The sequence below is a fragment of the Taudactylus pleione genome, unplaced genomic scaffold, assembly GCF_031769625.1.
Source record: "Taudactylus pleione unplaced genomic scaffold, aTauple2 ptg000179l, whole genome shotgun sequence".
In the NCBI taxonomy this organism is placed as follows: domain Eukaryota; kingdom Metazoa; phylum Chordata; class Amphibia; order Anura; family Myobatrachidae; genus Taudactylus; species Taudactylus pleione.
In genome coordinates, this window is record NW_028284581.1 from 7,107,954 (window position 1) to 7,129,333 (window position 21,380).

The following is a 21,380-nucleotide window of genomic DNA, read 5'->3' on the forward strand; positions in this document are numbered from 1 at the left end:
GTGGAGAGCTCCACGTCAGACCATCAGCTGCTGCTTTCGTATATCTATAGCCTGTCTGCAAGCAAATTGCTACATTACAGTGTCAGCGGCTGTGACAGGGGCTCCAAATTTTAACTTGCCTCCGGGCGTCTGAGATGAACTTACGCCACTGGCTGCAGGGCATCTGGGCCCAGAGCTGATCTAAGCTACAACCATGTCTAGCTGTTGCCTACATGCATTGTGATGTCACAATGCAGGTCACAGCCCTATATAAATGATGCCCAGCTACTGGCAGCCATTTTATGGTGACATTTTGTCCTACATGGATACTCTGAGTAGTTCCTTCTCTATTTAAGCAGCTTTGGATAATGACTAGTGATATAGACTTTGGATTACATCTTCCAATAAGGTCCTGAGCAGCAATATCTTCTAAACAACATCTTTAGGTAAGGACTATATAACATTTTGGCCTGTTACCCTTTTAGACACCTCTTCCAATCTTTGGCCATCTGTACACACACTTCCAATCTTTGGCAGAACAGCTGCCACTCTCACAGGGGCGTTTAAGAGAGGAGGAGGCCCGTGAGAAGCATCTATTTGGGCCTCCTCCTCTCTGTCAGCACACTGAGCGCGGTAGATTCTGGCTTCATGACAGAATCTACAATTTCTTATTCATTTTTTGGCTGGAGGTGGTTTATCTAACAATGTTATATATATATATATATATATATATATATATATATATATATATATATATATATATATATATATAAATAGGTTGAGTCTCCCATATTCAAAATGCTTGGGACCAGAGAGGTATTTTGGATATTGGAATATTCCGTATTTTGGTATAATTGCATACCATAATGAGATATCTTGGGAATGGGATCCAAATCTAAACACGGAATGCATTTATATTTTATATACATCTTACACACACAGCCTGCAGGTCATTTTATACAATATTTTCAATAATTTTGTGACTTAAACAAAGTTTGCTTACATACATGAAATTTATTTGTTTCATATATACCTTATACACAGAGTCTGAAGGTAATTTTATACAATAATTGTAATCATTTTGTGCCTTAAACAATGTTTGTGTACATTAAACCATCAAAAAGCAAAGGTTTCACATTCTCAGTCGTGCTAAAAAAAATTCTGTATTTCGGAATATTCCGTATTTCAGAATATTTGGATATGGGAGACTCAACCTGATATATAGTGACACATGAGGATGGGGGCCCCTAAATTGGCCATCTATTGTCCTGGGGGTGAGGGTGGGGACTGTGCCACAGGTACCTATTATAACTAGGGGGTGGGTTGTTGTTGCTGGGCATCTTTTGATTCTGAGGGGGCTATTTTTGATGGTGGGATGGGGTGTAAAATTACAATGGGTCCTGTGGACAGGGGGGTTGGGGGGGATGCAAAACAACCCCTATGTCAGAGGTACCCGAACGTGGTCTTTAAGGCTCCCCAACAGTACAGGTTTTAGAGAGATCCATGGTTGAGCACGTGACTTAATTAATATCTCAGTCAATCTGAATTAACCACCTGCGCTCAACCATGGATATCTCTAAAATCTGAACTGTTGCGGTGCCTTAAAGACAGGGTTCGGGCACCTCTGCCCTAGGTATAAAAAAACTATATATATTTAAATAAAAAACTTTTTATACTAAATTTTTTTTTTTTTTTTAAATTTACTATTTCTGTGCAGTTTTGACGAAAGAATGTGTCCTGTTAATTGGTTAAGCCCTGTAAGTTATGTAGCGGGGCCTCCATGTTGTGGACTGGTTTTTCCTGCACATCCCACAGATGCTCAATGCAACAATGTTTAGGTAAGTGGTATGTGTCAAAGTAATATCCACAAGATTTGCCTCTGCTTGCTTGCCTCCTTCCCATAGTGCTTTGCAGTGCCATCCCTTCCTCAGATACACGACACACACGGTTGTCCATATGATATAAAGGAAAACGTGATTCATCAGACCAGGTGACCGTCTTCCATCGCTCTATGGTCCAGTCCTGATGCTTACATGGCCTTTAAAGGCGCTTTGGTTTGTAAGGACAGTAGTCAGCATGGGCACTCTTGACTGACTGATGCACATACTTTTCTATCATATGAAATCTTATTGCAGTGTGTTGGGGGAGATTTTTTTGTAGTCTACCTTTCTATCATAGCCAGCATTAATATTTTTGTAGTAATTTTTGCTACAGTAGCTCTGCTGCTGAATTGGACCAGATGGGCTAGTCTTTGATTTGCATGCGCATCAATAAGTGTTTGGCACCCATGGCCCTGTTATTGGTTCACCGGTTGTCCTTCCTTGAACCACGTTTGGTAGGTGCTATCCACTGCATACTGGGAACATCCCTCAAAACCTGGTGTTTTGGAGATGCTCTGACCTAGTTGGCGTAATTTGGCCAGAATAATGGGGTACTGTATGGATGGGATAGGTGTTTTTAGATTTGCAGGTTTAATTTAAAAGTGGCTTCAAATGACTTAAACATCAGCTTACAAGCATTTTTATGCAACCCAAATTTAACTATAGCATTTATTAAAAAAAAATGTTTTATTTCTTTTTTCAACTGTTCTTAAAAAAAATGGAAAAATTTGCCATTTTAAAGCTTTTAAAAGCACAATTTCTTTTAGAAAGTAAAATACATCTACACATTTCCCTCTGGATTTTTCAGAAAAGGAATGTGGGCATTTTTTCTTTCATTTGGATAATACAAGAATCAAAAGCGCAAATAACCACTTTAACCTGAAATTGAATGCAATAGCAATGTTCATTTTTGCCACAAAAATCTTGCGGTCAATTGAATATGTCCCAGACACAATGCAATAAAGCACAGCAACAGTGACATTTGATTTCATGTCTTTCTGACGTTTTATGTCTCTGTCACCCATGTGCTTCCAAACTCTAACATTATTTCCCTGTAGTGTCCACAGTTCATACAGTGCAACATTTCAGTGCCCCCAATTTATATTATTCCATATTAAAGTTCCTCCAGTTCATATTATGCCACATTACAGTGCCTACAGTTCATGTTATGTAACATAAGTGTCCTTCAGTTCACATTATACCACATTACATTCCCCAGTTTAGATTATGCCCTCTTAATGATTATAACATCCACCACACATATCATTCACTGAAAATTTATTGTCATCCCATTTAGGCCTGCAACAGGTCATACTCAGTTGCTTAGCAGTTAATTCTGATAACTTCGTAGACAACTGTATGACCTGTTACCTGGGCCCCCTAAGTCTCTGAGCCCCATAGAGCAATGGCACCCCCTGCAACCGTGTGCCCTGTGCAGCAGGACTAGTCACACAACTCTTGTTATGACCCTGAGCAGTCCCCTACATTATCCCTGTGAACTCCTTGGGTGTCAAACAAGTGGCCAGGATATGTTACTTAGAATTCCTGGCCACATGTTTCGCTGTACACAACTCTCAGTGATTTATAGCTAGCTCAGTAGGGCAGAATGGGCTTCCCAACTGATCAAAGGGATTGCATAAAGTATCAATATGAACAGTTAAAAAACAGTTGAACAAACATTGAACAACATCAAAAAGCAGGTAATTTCTAAATGCAAACTATAAGTATTTGTATTCTAAGGATTTTCTCTTTTTATTCTAAATCATCATGTACCAAATATTATTCATTCTTATTTCACTCCATGGCATGTTCTCTAAGGCTATTGCATCCTTTACTCTACCCGGCAGCTCACCCTACTGTACACATTGCAGCCTCAATAATCTGCTCCCCTCTTGTGAACACACAGGAGCTTATTTACTTATCTTTCTAAATTGACCATAACATCCACAACCTGTCGCCCTAAAAAACTTTCATACAAAACTCAGACCTATATTTATATCTCTCTCCTTCTACTTCTATTAGCTGGTGACATATCACCAAATCACGGCCCTACCCACATGCCCTACTCACAACGGAATATAAATCCAGCAAACCTCAGACACATCACATACCTCCCATCACCCTCCAAAACAGTGAAATGTGCCTTATGGAATGCACGCTCTGTCTGCAACAAACTAACATCCATCCATAACCTCTTTATTTCAAATAACCTCAATCTTCTGGCATTAACATGGCTCACACAATCAGACACTTCCTCCCCTGCAGCGCTCTCACATGGTGGCCTACACTTCACACACACCTCCGGCCTGGTAATAGTAAAGGAGGTGGAGTAGGAATACTACTGTCCCAATCTTTTACATACACAGTTATTCCACAGGTACCATCCCTTACATTTACATCATTTGAAGTACATTTTATTAGGACTTTTACTCCTTTCTCTCTGCGCATTGCTGCTATCTATCGTCCACCTGGACCACCAAGTCAATTCCTGGAACATTTTTCTGTCTTGCTCTCTCACTTCCTATCCTCTGACATCTCCACCATTATTATGGGTGATTTCAATATCCCCATTGATAGTCCACAATCCCCTCATGCCTCCAAACTTCTCTCCTTAACATCCTCTCTTGGCCTCTCCCAATGGACTGACTCCTCTACTCATCAAGATGGCCACTGCCTTGATCTTGTATTTACCAGACTATGCTCAGTCTCTGATTGCACTAATTCTCCTTTCCCTCTCTCAGATCATAACCTTATCAACTGCACACTCTACTCCATTACTTCAACTTCAATGCCAAGCAAATCAACCAAACCTCCTCAAACCCGCAGATACATTAATGCTATTAATTTTGAACAACTATCCATCTCTCTGCAACAATCACTCTTGCCTATTTCTAATTTCACTTCTCCTGAGACTGCTGTATCACATCTGAACCAGACCCTAGAATTAGCCCTTGATGAAGTAGTTCCAGCTACCCTTCACATTCCGCGTAGACTTAGATGTCAACCGTGGCATTCCAAATTCACAAGACACCTACAAAAACTCTCATGTAAAGTAGAACGTCAGTGGCGAAATTCTCATACTCCAAGTGTCTTCCTCACATATAAGACGATCTACCACTCTTATCGTAATGCACTGGATAATGCCAAGCAGGCATATTTCCAATCTCTTATCTCTGCCCAAGCGACTTTTTAATACATTTAAATCGCTTTTTACCCCTCCATCATCCATCACCCAACCCACCTGCTACTATCAGTGCACAAGATCTCGCTTCCTATTTCAAGAACAAGTTTGATAATATACGAAATCTAATGGTATGCACTTCCTCAGCCAGGGTCTTGTTCAATTCCCTACCTGAACCCAGTGGCACGTTCTCATCATTTGACCCCACTAATGAAGATGAAGTAGCTACACTCTTCTCATCCTCCTACTCTATTACCTCTCCTCTAGATCCTATACCCTCACAAATCAGTAAAGCTCTGTCTCCTGTGCTCATTCCACACTTAACTAAAATCTGTAATCTCTCTTTCTCTACTGGTATCTCTCCATCACTGTTCAAACATGCAGTGATAACTCCTATTTTGAAAAAACAAAATTCTGACCCTAACTCTCACATTACCATCCTATCTCCCAGTTACCTTGCCCTTCCAAGCTACTGGAGAGACTTGCCTACACTCGCCTCACACACTTTCTTAACACCCACAACTAATTGGATCCACTTCAGTCAGGCTTTCGTTCCCAACACTCCACTGAGAGAGCACTGACTAAGGTAGTAAATGATCTGGTCACTGCCAAGGCTAAATGCCATTGTTCACTTCTAATTCTTCTAGATCTCTCTGCTGCCTTTGACACTGTTGACCACTCTCTTCTCACACAAACACTACAATCCCTAGGTCTTCAAGACACAGCCCTTTCTTGTTTCTCATCCTACCTATCTAATCCATCTTTCACTGTTCGCTTTTCTGATTCTACCTCCACTTCGTTACCTCTATTATTTGGAGTACCACAAGGTTCAGTATTAGGTCCTCTGCTTTTCTCAATATATACCACCTCTCTTGGCAAACTGATCAGCTATTTTGGTTTTCAATATCATCTGTATGCGGATGATACTCAAATCTACCTATCCTCCCCAGATTTGTCACCATCTGTGCTGGTCCGTGTCACTGAATGTCTCTTTGCCATTTCATCTTGGATATCATCTCGCCACCTCAAACTTAATATTTCTAAAACAGAATTAATTATATTTCCACCGGCCAATAGTAGATACCAACCTGATATTTCTATTACTGTTGACAACTCAACAATCAACCCCACCTCACAAGCTCGCTGCCTAGGTGTCATCCTTGACTCTGAACTGTCTTTTATTCCCCACATTCAATCTGTCTCTAAATCCTGTTACGTACATCTAAAAAATATCGCCAAAATTTGACCATATCTTACGCAAGACACTGCAAAAACTAATACACGCACTCATAATTTCCCGCATTGACTATTGCAATAGTCTCCTTATTGGTCTTCCCAAAAACAGGCTCTCCCCACTACAATCCATTTTGAATGCAGCTGCGAGGTTGATCTTTCTTACCAAACTTTCAATGTCTGCTGATCCATTCTTTCAGTCCCTCCATTGGCTGCCGGTCTTCTACCGTATTCAATTTAAAATACTTACACTCGCACATAAAGCTATTAACCAAACCACACCAACATACATCTCTTCACTTATCTCAAAATATCTTCCAACCCAACATCTCCGCTCTGCACAAGATCTGCGTCTCTCATCCCCACACATTACTTGTTGCCATGCACGGTTACAGGACTTTTTTCGGGCTGCACCCACCCTGTGGAATGCCCTCCCATGCACAATAAGACTTTTCACTAGTTTCCAAACATTCAAGCAGTCTCTGAAAACTCACCTCTTCAGACAAGCTTATCAGATTCCAGGACCACTCACCTAACCTTTTATAGCTCCCTATCTAACTCTCTTCTTATAGTAAACACCTAGCACATCTTCTCTGTCTTCAATTTAACATCCTCCTAACCCTAGGCCAACTTTCCAGTGTGATTGAATTATACAGCCCACCAAGAACATCTGCAATCGGGCTGGACCAATTTGCAATATGCAGCACCTATCCTTATGTATCAACACTTATTTCCCTATAGATTGCAAGCTTGCGAGCAGGGCCCTCTTACCCTTATGTATGTCTTTTATGTATGTATGTCTTTTACAACCCAGTATAATGTTAATTCAAATTGTAAAGAGCGACGGAATTTGTTGCACTATATTAGAAACTGTAAATAAAATAAATAATACATTTCTACTTCAGGGTCCATAGGGTATCCACAGGATACCTTGGGGTATAGGTGTGACGTCAGTCGCAGGGCACCAAAGAGTTAAGCTTTCAGCCTCCCAGGATGCACTAGGTCCCCCTCCTATACCCCGCCCCCGGGCCAAGGCACCTCAGTTTAGTTTGGTGCCCGGGCGGCGTCGGGTGCACCTGTCGGAGTGGGGGCTAGAAGAGCCCCTGAAGCTTTCTTCAGTGCAGCTGTGGCTGCACATCTGGATGTACAGCATGGACAGTCAGTCCTGACGTCCATGCTGTCTTCCCTACACCCCCGCCGGTACCAGAACGCCGGTACCGATCCGGGGATGCTGGTGAGCATCTGGGGTCACAGCTAGCGGTGACCCCAGATGTTCCGGACCATGACCGGATCCAAGGGGGACAAAGGTAAGCAGCGGGGTCCCGCGGTGGGTCCCCGCTGGTCACATGGTCCTGAGTCCCCAGGCAGGGGGCTCCCTGGGGACTGGCTGCAGCGTGGAGCCAGGTACTGAACCTGCGCTTTCCACTACCCCCTGGGACAGCGGACCGCAGCAGAGCGGTAGCGCTGCGGCGTCCCAGGGGTTAAATGCATGCCAGGGGAGCGCGCCTTCCCTGTCTCACAGCCGGCGCCTCCCCCGCTGCACACAGCCCTCTCTGCACTGTGCTGACTGGTCCTGTGTCAGCGCTCCTCCCCCAGGCCAGCTTCTCTCTGCTCCTCGGCGGCCATCTTCTCTGCAACGCATGGTGAACGCTGCTGGAAGTCTGGAAGGAAGCATCGTGGTCTGGGTCCCCCCGCATACCTCTCCTCCGCTGTGGCTCAGGTCTGTGTATGCAGCGCTGTGTCCTACCAGGCCCTATGTCTGTGTAGTTGAGTGATCAGCGCTGTTAGTGCAGGAATTGTTATTTCTCTGCATTGTATGTGACTGTGCTAGCGCTGCCTGTAACTTTTCTTCTCTAAACTGTCAGCTTTATTACTGTCCCTGTTCTTTCTGCTAAAGCCCTTGCGGTGCGGTGCTGCAGGGTGGTCTCTCGCCTATTTAATACTTAATTGGTGAGAGAGGTCACATACGTGGTGCCATCATGTCTGAAAGTGATTTTCCCCTCCGGCTACAGTGTACCACGTGCAAAGTACCGTTAGCGGAGGGGGAGGGTAGCGCGGAGGGCCTTTGCCGGCAGTGTTTGTCCATGGCGCGGCCTATTACGGTTACAGCACCGGTACAGGAGCCGCCCTGGGCTTGTTTCGCTCAGGCGTTAACAGCTTTAGTGGGCCAGTTAGCGCCGCAGCCCGCGTTTACTCCGATGGGTTTGTCCCAGCAGTCTGTGGTGTCGTCACCCATGCAGGGGTTCCCACGACAATTGGTGGTACCCCACAGTCTCCCTATTTCCCCGCTCCCGGGTTCTCAGGAGCCAGCGTGGGTTAACTCCCTGACGAGTTCTGTACAGCACTTGTCGGATGTGTTGCAAGGGGAGTCTGTGATGCGGCCTCATAAAAGGCCGGTGGCGTCTCTGTCCGCTCCTTATGAGGATGACGAAGGGACGTCTGATGATGGGGAGATTCTGGATCCTTACGATCAGGAACCTCTCCATACTAAGGACGCTGATGCTAAGTCCAAAGTATATATTCCTGGACTTATTCGGGCGGTCCGCACAGCCTTGGTGATTGAGGACGAAGTTCCCCCAGCGGCTAAATCTAAGTATGCCTTTTTCAAAGATGTGAAGGGCGATGCCACAGTCTTTCCTCTTTCGGGTCAGTTGGTGGACCATTTAGAGGAGGCGTGGAAACAACCTGGCAAAAGATACCAGCCGCAGAGACGCCTGGCGGTGGCTTATCCGTTCGCGGATAATTATTTTGGTAAGTGGGAATCCCCTCCACAGGTGGATTCTCACGTGACCCGTCTTGTCCGTAGTGCCACATTGCCGATGCCATCCATGTCCTCCCTTAAGGATGCTACGGACCGCAAGGTAGAAATCTGCCTGAAGTCTGCTTATTCCCTTGCAGGGGGGGCAGCACGGCCGGCTATGGCCATTTGCTGGGTTGCCAGAGCGATGGAGCGCTGGGCGGATTCATTAGAGGCTTCTTTTGAATCCGACTGTCCGGCCGAACAGGCGGAGTTGATTGGCAATCTCCGTGATTCGGCCACCTACATCAACGAGGCGGCTCTAGACATTAGTACTCTGGTGTCTAGAATTTCTTCAGCAGCGGTAGCTGCTCGTCGCACCTTGTGGCTGCGATCCTGGAAGGCGGACGCAGATTCCAAGAAAGGTCTGGAAGCGTTACCGTTTACCGGAGAAGTTCTCTTCGGTCCGGATCTGGATAAGATTGTGGCCACGCTGGCGGCAGCCAAATCTGCTTGTCTCCCATCGGCCGCTGCTCCTTCTGGTTCTGGACCATCGTCCTTTCGGTCATCTAGGGCCCAGGGCAGGCCCAAACCACAGTCGTTTCCTCGACAGGCTGGCCCTAAGAAATCGGTCAAGCCCCGGAAACAGGCATGGAGTACCAGACGTCCGGCCCCCAAGCCAGATGACAAGCCTGCGGCCTGACGGTCCGGGTCTCCCCTTGGGGGATCCCAGGGTGGGCGGCCGCCTGCTGCAGTTCTCCCGGTGTTGGTCGTTCACTACGACAGACACTTGGGTTCTAGAGGTGGTCTCCCACGGGTATGCCCTCTCCTTCCGGCACAGACCCCCGGCTCGATTCTTCGCCACGGGTCTACCATCAGACCGGAACAAGGCTACGGAGCTGCGGAAGGTATTGCACACTATGCTCCAGGCTGGAGTTATAGTGCCTGTTCCATTCTCCCAGAGGGGCCAGGGTTTCTATTCAAATCTATTTTTGGTACAGAAACCCAATGGGTCATATCGTCCGATTCTCAACCTCAAAGCACTCAACAAGTCTTTGCAGGTCCCGAAGTTTCGGATGGAGACCCTACGGTCCATCATTCTGGCGCTGGAACCTGGGGACTACATGGTGTCATTGGACATACAGGACGCTTACCTGCATGTCCCTATTCTTTTGCGCCATCAAGAGTTCCTTCGGTTTGCAATCCGCAGCGACCACTTCCAGTTTCGGGCGTTACCTTTTGGCCTGGCGACAGCACCACGTGTTTTCACCAAGGTGATGGCGGTCATGGCGGCTTCTCTGCGGCTGCAAGGAGTCCGCATGTTGCCGTACTTGGACGACCTGTTATTGGTGGCAGGATCTCCAGAGCTCCTGTTACACCACTTGGACCTGACCATTGCACTGCTGCAACGGCACGGCTGGCTAATCTACTGGCAGAAGTCCATTCTAATCCCGTCTCAGAGGATTCTGCATCTTGGAGCCTTATTGGACTCGGGACAGCAAAGGATCTTCGTGACGGAGGACAAGATCTCTGCTTTACAGTCAAGGGTGCGCAGTTGTCTGCACAGCCGCCGGGTGTCCTTACACTCGGCGATGAGGTTACTGGGCTCCATGGTGTCGGTGTTCGACATGGTGGAATACGCCCAGTTTCACTCCAGACCTCTGCAGCACCTGATCCTGTCCAAGTGGAACGGGCTGCCTCAGTCTCTGAAGTTCCAGACGATTGTGCTCACCCCGGAGGTTCGCCTGTCCCTTGCGTGGTGGTTAAAGACGACCCACCTCAACAAGGGACGTCCGTTCTGGGTTCCAAATTGGGTCCTGTTGACAACGGACGCCAGTCTTCGGGGCTGGGGAGCAGTTTCGGGTCCACACTTGTTCCAGGGCAGGTGGACGCCGACAGAAGCGGAGCTTCCAATAAATATCTTGGAACTCCGTGCGGTCTTCAATGCTCTCCTGCAGGCACAGCGGTTTCTCCAGGGTCACCCGGTGCAGGTCCAGTCGGACAATGCTACCACCGTGGCCTACATAAACAGGCAAGGAGGAACTCGCAGTCGGGCGGCTCTCGTAGAGGTCTCTCGGATCTTGGTTTGGGCGGAGCGCAATCTTCCGGCCATATCAGCGGTCTTCATCCCGGGAGTGCTAAATTGGGAGGCGGACTTTCTAAGTCGCCAGGACGTTCATCCAGGTTGCCGCTACGACCGGACCTTCTGTCTCAGGGTCCTTGTCTTCACCCGGACATGACTCGGCTGTCTTTGACGGCGTGGCAGTTGAGACGGCCATGCTGAGGTCCCGGGGGTTTTCCAGCTCTGTGGTGCGTACCATGTTACGAGCTCGGAAACCGTCTTCCGCGAGGATATACCATCGCATGTGGCATACGTTCTTCCAGTGGTGTCGACCGAGAGGTTATGCACCGCGGGAGTTTCGTCTGTCTCGGATTCTCGCCTTCCTGCAAGCGGGACTAGATCATGGGCTTCGCCTTGCTTCTTTGAAGGTACAGGTTTCGGCCCTATCTGTCTGGTTTCACCGTAGGATTGCTACAATCCCGGATGTGCGCACCTTTGTGCAAGGTGTCCTCCGTATTCAGCCGCCCTTTGTTCCACCTGTGGCGCCTTGGGATTTGGCTGTGGTCCTGAGGGCTCTCCAAGGACCGCCGTTTGAACCACTGGGCTCAGTGGATATTAAATGGCTAACAGCTAAGACTGTTTTCCTTCTGGCCATTGCTTCGGCCAGACGTGTTTCTGAGTTAGGGGCTCTTTCTTGTAGACCCCCTTTCTTTGTTTTTCATGGGAACAGGGCAGTGCTCCGCACTCGGCCCGAGTTTCTTCCCAAAGTTGTTTCCCAGTTTCATGTTAACGAGGAAATAGTTGTTCCGGCCTTTAGCTCACCGGGTCTTTCCGTGGGTGAGGCCTCTTTGGATGTTGTGCGGGCCTTAAGGACTTATGTTGACCGCACTTCTTCGTTTAGGAAGTCGGACGCTTTGTTTGTCCTCTATGGCTTCCGTAAAAAGGGTTGGCCTGCTTCAAAGCAAACTTTGGCAGCCTGGATCCGTATGGCTATTTCTGAAGCTTATCTTCATGAAGGCCTACCAGTCCCTCCTTCTCTGAAGGCTCATTCCACTAGGTCTGTGGGTCCTTCGTGGGCAGCTCGACGTGGTGCCTCGGCAGTTCAGATCTGCAAGGCTGCCTATGGTCTTCTGTCCATACCTTCGTGAGGTATTACAGGTTTGACACCTTCGCCTCTCAGGATGCTTCCTTCGGGCGGCGGATTCTCCTTTCTGCACAGGAGCGTCCCCACCCTTAAAGGATACTGCTTTGGGACATCCCCAAGGTATCCTGTGGATACCCTATGGACCCTGAAGTAGAAAATATGAGATATGGTAAGAACTTACCCTTGTTATCTCTATTTCTACGAAGTCCATAGGGTTCCACAGGACTCCCGCCCTGTCGCACCTGTGCTGCAGATGGGCTTTGCTCTGGCCACCGGTTTTCCGTCTCCCTCTGGTGAGAATGTGATTCTTGTATGTGTCCAGATCTTTGTTCTCTCTCTTCCTTCTCCTCCTCCGGCCTATGGCTTGGTAACTAACTGAGGTGCCTTGGCCCGGGGGCGGGGTATAGGAGGGGGACCTAGTGCATCCTGGGAGGCTGAAAGCTTAACTCTTTGGTGCCCTGCGACTGACGTCACACCTATACCCCAAGGTATCCTGTGGAACCCTATGGACTTCGTAGAAATAGAGATAACAAGGGTAAGTTCTTACCATATCTCATATTTTTTGTGACACCACATTAGATTGCATCGGTAAGCCAATGGAAAGGAAAACAGCACTGAGAGTTCAGGCATCAATTGGATGTAACAGTGGCTCATATGTCAATATTTTAATGTTAAGCAGCTCACCTATCAAAGTTTACAATTTGTTAGGGCTGGTGACAAAGGATACCAGAGACTAGCTCCGAAAGATTTGAAAAATAGTAATAAATAAAAAAAAATTGTGATCTATATCATACCTTTAATACACAGTTGTTTCTATTATTTTCAGAAGAACGAACTATATCACTTTTGGGGCAACATTCCAGGATTGTGTTACAATAACTATAGAAAGAATAATGGAAAAATTGTGTTGGAATTTCTTCTTGCTTTAGTAAATCACCTGTTTTAAACTTTGAAATATATTTATTTCTAAATGCATGCAATAGAGCGCCCCATCTCTACCAAACCAGCCCTCCCAAACTCATATTTTTTTATATATTTTTTTTATTTTATTGGAATTTACTTCTACGTTAAACACATGGAAAAAGTGTTGAATCATTTGGTTTGGTCATGTACATGTAAACTTTCTTTGGTCATGAGTAAATTAAATGTATATAAACCGTGTTCTCCCCAGAAAATTATGCCAGTTGGGTGGCATTAAGAAGTAGCCAGTTGGGGGCAGTGTAGTACTTGGCAATAATGAAAAAAATGTTGATATACTTTTTAAAGACTCATAGGTTATATATATATATATATATATATATATGTAATATGTGTGTGTGTGTCTATATATCCATATATATATATATATATATATATATATATAAAAACAAATTGTTGCCTTTAACAAATTCCAACCTAGAAACCTCAATTACTTACACAAGCTGCTCCTCTCTTCAAAAACCCCCTGTTAGAAGGGTCACCTTAAAACATACCAACAAATTTGAGAGAGGGCTCTAACAATAGCTATAAAACCTTAATTTAATCATACATATCTTAATTTATTCAATAAATAACATTCAGTCCTTTTCGAAAAGGAGGAGAAAGTTCTGTCTGGAACTTAGTTGATGACATGCATTGGTATCACCTCAATTTCTTCTTTGTGGCAACCTTGGAGCAACCTTCACGAGACTTTTTTTTTTTTATATTGGAGAAGACCCTGTGGTTCGAAGAACACTTCCAATTCATAAAATACTGGAGAATCAGTGGTATCAGATATGTAGGCCAATAGGATATTCCATCTCTTTTAATGATTTTCCTTTTGGGTTTTAACGGTGAACAAACCCTCGACACAAAAAGACACCCAAAAAAAAGATCAATATACAATTATTAGTACTAATATTTGTTATGACATAAAATTAATAAAATATATAAAATTTTGAGGCATATACCATACATTCACTATGATGAATTTACAAAACAAAGAACTGTTTGTGGATAAGAAACAAATGACATACTTGATGAAGTTCTGGACTGACTCTTTGGTCCAGGTATTGGTTTTAGAGAGAAAAGTTGTGTGGATTTCAGTGAATCCTTTCCATTTGTCCAGTGTGGTGCAATTTCAAGTATTACCCCTGAAGAAGTCCTTATTAAGACGAAACACATTGGGTTACTTGTAAATACAGCACGCTTGTTGGGGTCCCCATTGATGTGAATCACTAAAGTGTAAGGTGGGGCAATATTTGTTTCTTACCCACAAACGATGCTTTGTTTTGTAAATTCATCATAGTAAATGTATGGTACAGATGGGCCCAGCTAGTGTGTTGCTCATAACGCGCCATTACAGGCCTTTGTGTCACGCCATGGAACGTTACGTGATGGCTGTACTGTGACGTGCCGTGGTATTCTACAATGAAAGATAAGCCATGGCATGTAATACACTGCTTAACCTCTGGGTGGTGAGTGCTCCACTGATTAAATTTGTTCTACTGAATACTACACTGTTAAAGTGGATGGCCCTGTAATGTGTACAGGAAATGCCAAGTGGTGGGATGTCGGGAGAAATGTTTTGAGTCTAGGGTCACAGGAGTGCCGAGTGTCTTTTTGTGCGTCCTTTTTTCCTTCAAATGCATCTCATTGGCACAAGCAGCTTCTGCAAATACCACTGATTCTCCAGTATTTTACAAATTGAAAGTGTTCTTGGATCCAGAAGGTCTACTCCAACATAAAAAAAAGTCTTGTGAAGGTTGCTCCAAGTTTTGCCACAAAGAAAAAAATTGAAGGGAACCAATGCATGTCATCAACTAAGTTCCAGACAGAACTTTTTCCTTCTTTTCGAAAAGGACTGAATGAATGTTGTTTATTGAATAAATTTAAGATATGTATGATTAAATTAAGGTGTTATTGTTATATATATATTTATATATACACACACTACCGTTCAAAAGTTTGGGGTCACCCAGACAATTTTGTGTTTTACATGAAAACTGACTTTTATTTATCAAATGAGTTGCAAAATGAATAGACATATAGTCAAGACATTGGCAAGGTTAGAAATAATGATTTTTATTTGAAATAATAAGTTTGTCCTTCAAACTTTGCTTTCGTCAAAGAATGCTCCTTTAGCAGCAATTACAGCATTGCAGACCTTTAGCATTCTAGCTGTTAATTTGTTGAGGTAATCTTAAGAAATTTCACCGCACGCTTCCTGAAGCACCTCCCACAAGTTGTATTGGCTTGATGGGCACTTCTTGCGTTCCATACGGTCAAGTTGCTCCCACATAGTTCAATGGGGTTGAGATCTGGTGACTGCGCTGGCCACTCCATTACAGACAAAATACCAGCTGCCTGCTTCTTCCCTAAATAGTTCTTGCATTATTTAGAGGTGTGCTTTGGGTCATTGTCCTGTTGGAGGAGGAAATTGGCTCCAATCAAGCGCTGTCCACAGGGTATGGCATGGCATTGTGAAATGGATTGATAACCTTCCATAAATCTCCCACTTTACCAGCACCAAAGCAGCCCCAGACCATCACATTACCTCCACCATGCTTGACAGATGGCGTCAGGCACTCTTCCAGCATCTATTCACTTGTTCTGCATCTCAAAAATGTTCTTCTGTGTGATCCAAACACCTCAAACTTCGATTCATCTGTCCATAACACTTTTTTCCAATTTTTGTCTGTCCAATGTCTTTTGCCCATATTAATCTTTTCCTTTTATTGTCCAGTCTCAGATATGGCTTTTTCTTTGACACTCTGCCTAGAAGGCCAGCATCCCGGAGTCGCCTCTTCACTGTACACGTTGACACTAGCGTTTGGCGGGTACCATTTAATGAAGCTGCCAGTTGAGGACTTGAGGCGTCTATTTCTCAAACTAGAGACTCTAATGTACTTGTCTTCTTGCACAGTTGTGCACCAGGGCCTTCCACTTCTCTTTCTACTCTGGTTAGAGCCTGTTTGTGCTGTTCTCTTAAGGGAGTAGTACACACCGTTGTAGGAAATGTTCAGTTTCTTGGCAATGTCTCGCAAAGAATAGCCTTCATTTGTAAGAACAAGAATAGACTGTTGAGACTGTCGATGAAAGTTCTCTTTTTCTGGCCATTTGGAGAGTATTTTCGAACCCACAAATGTGATGCTCCAGATACTCAACTAGCTCAAAGGAAGGCCAGTTTTATAGCTTCTCTAACGAGCAAACCAATTTTCAGCTGTGCTAACATAATTGCACAAGGGTTTTCTAGTCATCCATTAGTCTTCTAACGCGCTTAGCAAACACAATGTACCATTAGAACACTGGAGTGATGGTTGCTGGAAATGGGCCTCTATACACCTATGTAGATATTCCTTTAAAAACCAGACGTTTGCAGCTTAGTATAGTCATTTACCACATTAACAATGAAAAGAGTGTATTTCTGATTAATTTAATGTTAGCTTCATTGAAAAAACAGTGCTTTTCTTTCAAAAATAAGGAAATTTCTAAGTGACCCCAAACTTTTGAACGGTAGTGTGTGTGTGTATATATATATAATATGTGCAAATGGTGGTAAAGGCGCTGAGTCCAAAATCTGTCAGATTAATGTTTCAGTAATCCTTGACACATGCACTCCCAAGTTTTCACGGGTGGCTGCTTTATCTCCCAAACTGTTGTTCCGACAGTACACAATCCTATGAAGATAAAAAGTGGAGAAGAGAGCGCCTGTTAGTGCAATATTTTTCAAATAATTTTTAGCCACTACCAGGTGCAATCACCTCTATATAGATGGGAGTGTACCTTAGTAAGTGGAAACACCACTTTTATGTCAGCACAATAGAGTTTAATAGTCCACAGTTTCAGGATCCTATCTACACCCTGGTATCACAACTCCATCATGGTAAGGGTTAGAAGAAAAAAGAGAACCATAGTGTAATCCTACACACAAAATTTTTTAATCAAAAAACAAGACACAAAATAAATTGCCCGTACATTAAATAAGAAATAAAAGGCTTATCTGTCCATCAGAAGTATCATAGTGTTGTCATCAATGGATATCACCTGTCAGAATGCCTGTACCTCAACGCGTTTCGTCCATTAACATTAACAATGACTTCATCAGGAGGATATACACATATATAGTTTAAAGTTGCACAGCACTCCAATGCTTGTAGAAAAACACCAATGAATGCTTAAGGATTTTATCTTCTCCATAAATAAGTGACCAGCTTCCGTTGAGACCTATGGATGCTGCATTGCAAAGAGAAGAAAAAAAAACACTATTTCACTGCAGTTTTCTTTTCTATAAAAATGAGAAAACAATTATTTTTGCCACTTAAAATGTTAAAGAAAATACATATAGATCTTATGTACTTAACGATGTGTACCCAGCACGATGTCAGCCACGGCGGGTCCCAGCGGGGGTGCCAGCATCAGCAAGTGTATACACTTGATGATGCCGGCAGCGACAAAATGACAGTGGGGGCCATGCTGCATTCGACAACATGGCCCCCCTGACTATATCACCCGTTCGACCGACGGGCGATGTCACTGACAACACGCATGCATTGTCAACGGCATAGCGGTTACACACTTGCCAATGTGGACGATATGTTGTCTGATCTGCCGGATCGGACAACATCTCGTCTAGTGTGTACACTGCTTAAGTCTGTTTTCCGTTCTTAAGTGTTATTGTTTTATTTATTTGTTTTTTAACAGTGTTAAGGGTCAAACTTAAGGACACAATTAAATTGGTTCTCCTCCCAAACCCATGTAGTGCTCGAGGGGACGTACTTACCTTCCAGGTGGCTGTCCTTGGCTACTTAACTCTGTATATCACAATGTAAAGCTGATAATTATATTACAAAATCTCCTTTGGGAACCCAACAAATCACCATTCAAAATTTCTGACTTTCTGATCTGTGCCTTTAGAACAAGGGCATGTGCCACTATTCCCATCATCTGAGTAATAAATTAAGTGTGCCTCCGCCATTGTATGGGGAAATCAGAATATTCAGGTAGAGTGTAAGTGCTCATTCACAGCTCATTGCTGAAGTGTATTCTGCATGCATTATAGTGTTCCTTTATATATAATATGTGCATAACATACTTGCAAACAAGAACAATTTGTTTTTGGTGGAATGCACAAACTGGTGACCCCCATGGTGGTTCTGCAACTGAAAATTGATTGTATCATGCGTGTCAACACATGCTCCTTTATTAAAATTCTACTCAGATGGTTTAAGAAGTTAACATATACAGTAGTTCTTATTGTCTGTTGATCATTGTTTGTGTTTCATTTGACAGGTGCTTAAATGCATGTACATACTGTAAAACAAAACATGCTAGAGGGGAGCTAGCCAGTTACCCTATAGAAGAGCTGGTCGATCGAGCAAAGCAGTCTTTCCAAGGTATGTTCATGACCTGTTTAGCTCTTGAACAATTCCTGCAAATGTACTAACATCTGATCATTTATGTCTTCAGTTTGCACATAATATAATGAACCTGATTCAGCAAGGATCAAAGTTGCCCACACGCACGCAATTGGCCGATTGTTGCGTACTGCGCATGCGTAAGCATCGCAGTGCGCAAACAAGCCACTGCGATCGGGACTACGCAGACCCATTGCAGAGTGATTGACAGGAAGTGCCGTTTGTGGGTGGTGATGGGGGGTGGGGTGATCGGGCGAATGCAGACGTGTCAGTGGGTTGGGACGGTGTTGTAGGGGCATGCTTAAATTAGCCACTGCGATAGCCTACGCAGCCTGAGGTCTCATAGCATGTGCTGAAGTTAGCAGTTCCTGAGTGAGGTCTGACCCTGCCTTAACTGTGCGTATGGGTCCGATGTTACCGATTGTTTCGCTATGTTGCCAAAGTATACGGATGTGAGTAAGGGGAAGTGGGCGTCCTTATGTCAGGCTGCGATCACAATGCGAATGCAAACATTTGCATATCACCTCTGATATTAGCAAATGCGTTGCGTGCGTATAAGCAGAATAGCGATCCTTGCTGAATCAGGACCAATGTTTGCATTGGCCTAACTGGTTTTGCAAATATTGTAGTAAGTTTAAATACTTAATTGTGAGGAAAATAATCCTAAACCTCAGATGAAACAATGTCCCTCAATTAAACTCTGTGATGAAGCCAGGTGGTTGCTCCTTAGCATCCCAGAATGCTTTACCATTGACATCTTGTGTGACTCCTTCCTACTTGCCAATCGGTCTTGGTAATGACATCACCGACAGACAGAATTCACCAACTGCTTTTAGTGGTTTTTAGGAGCAATTTAACCTCAATCAGGAGAGTTAATTTTACTTTGTTTAACAACTAGAAATACTTTTTTCATACATATGATTCATGACTACTCTCCCCTAATTGTAGCAGCCAATAGCTTATAATTGATGCATTTTAAAGGTGTGAACTGAAATCAGTGATAGTCAGTGATTTCTTCCATCGGATTTTAAAATGGCGAAAGTCAGCAAGTTGGGTTAGAAAAATATATAACATGCCTGGTTTTGCCTTTAGTAATATTGCCATTTTAAAACTAATCGGTAAAGTTGTTGATTTCCAAAAACGTATCCTTGATAAATAATGGCCTAATGTTAGTTACATTGGCCCTCCAAAAATTGAAACATCAGACCAATAACTATATTGCTTACAATCACTCTGACCTTAAATATAATGCATGTTTGTATCAATTCTACTAAGACAACTATTAAGATAGACACTTTCAATATTTAGTCATACATATGCTCCTGATCCTATAGGACTTGTTTCTTTTTGCAAGTTGTAAGATTTTGCTTACATTAGAGCATTATATTGCCATCTTGGCTAACGTAATGCTATCTCTGTAAATTTAAAAAAAAAAAAAAAAAAGGCAGAAGGAACAACTGTCAGTTGGCATGGCCTTTATCAATTTATGCAGGGTAACATTCTCTCTGTAATGGGAACATATGGTATCCTAGTATCCTTTCATCCATTTGCAGTATGATGAATTGCTTAACATGTCCAATTTTGCATCAGTGTAGAAGATTCCTTCCCCCCTAACACACACATCTTTCTCCCTATCAACAATTTACAGTCATGACTTCAGTATTCTCTGTACATGACCAAAATTGTAAATTTTAGCGGATAATTTTATTCATAATTGCTAATTTAAATAAAAAGACTGAGTAGTCTAGTACTCTACAAAGCTAATGTAGCATGTGCTTATATACATACACCAATTCCTATTTATGATATGTTTTTAATAGAAACTACACACAAAAGTACTGTTAATTCTATTAATATGCTAACATTGCTATGTTCAAAATACAACTTCAACATTAGTTCTCCTAAGAAGAACCTTCTACACTTGTGTGTCCCTTTTCATTAATTGTTTCATTGTGCCATGACAATGTGTGATGTTGATTCTAAATTGTAAAGGAAGGGGAAAAATAGGGATACCCGAGCACAGGTGGATAGAGGGTGGTAAATAGAGTAGGTGAGTAGCAAGCAGTGTGTGATGTTGTCAGCTATAGATTACCCCTATCTTTGCTTTCTTGCAGTCACTTGTTTTATTCTGCTTCTGTAGTTAAAATGATGTCAAATGCCTCTTAGGCTACTTTTACTTGTTGTTGTAAAATATTTATTTTATGAAGGCATTGCATGGCAGCATTATGGTTTGCAAAATTAGTGCGTGTTATGTACATAGCTTTCTATAAATCAAATTGTCCAAGCAAACAATTCCCTATTCTACTGCATTTGTTTTTCATTAGAAGTTATGCAGTATGGATAGTTTAACTTGCAATGTACATTGAATAATCCCTGTAAAAACAGCTAGTAGGAAAAATGGATCTGCAACAGAGACCAAAATATTGATTAATGGATATAATATCAAGAGAGTCCAATTTTTATTGTGTCTCTGTTGTTAGGAGTACTGTGCAAGGCTGGTTTAATTCTTAGGAAGTTACACACGGTTTCCAGCCCAACAAGTGTGTATACACTTAAGGTGCGTATCCACTACACGAGAGTGGAACGCCTGTACGATTACTACATTGTAATCGTGCAGTCGTTCATCGTCCTGTGCAGTGGATAATGTGCCCACACTGAACGATATGTCGTTCAGTACAGACACCCTCACTCATCCCCGAACATGCACAACCTGTCGATATCGGCAGGTTGGCCTGCATGTTCAGGCGATGACAGATGACGACAACGACCAGTGGTCGTTGGCGAAATTTT

General features: G+C 43.6%; 1 protein-coding gene across 1 annotated transcript in view; it reads left to right on the forward strand.

Moving 5' to 3' along the window:
• The window catches only part of CDKAL1 (CDKAL1 threonylcarbamoyladenosine tRNA methylthiotransferase), a 1,097,522-nt gene that overhangs the window by 476,400 nt on the left and 599,742 nt on the right, over window positions 1-21,380 (forward strand). The window contains exon 9 of the mRNA XM_088475853.1: window positions 18,466-18,569. Within this exon, the coding sequence (XP_088331979.1) occupies window positions 18,466-18,569 (104 nt within the window). The remainder of the gene's footprint in view (window positions 1-18,465; window positions 18,570-21,380) is intronic.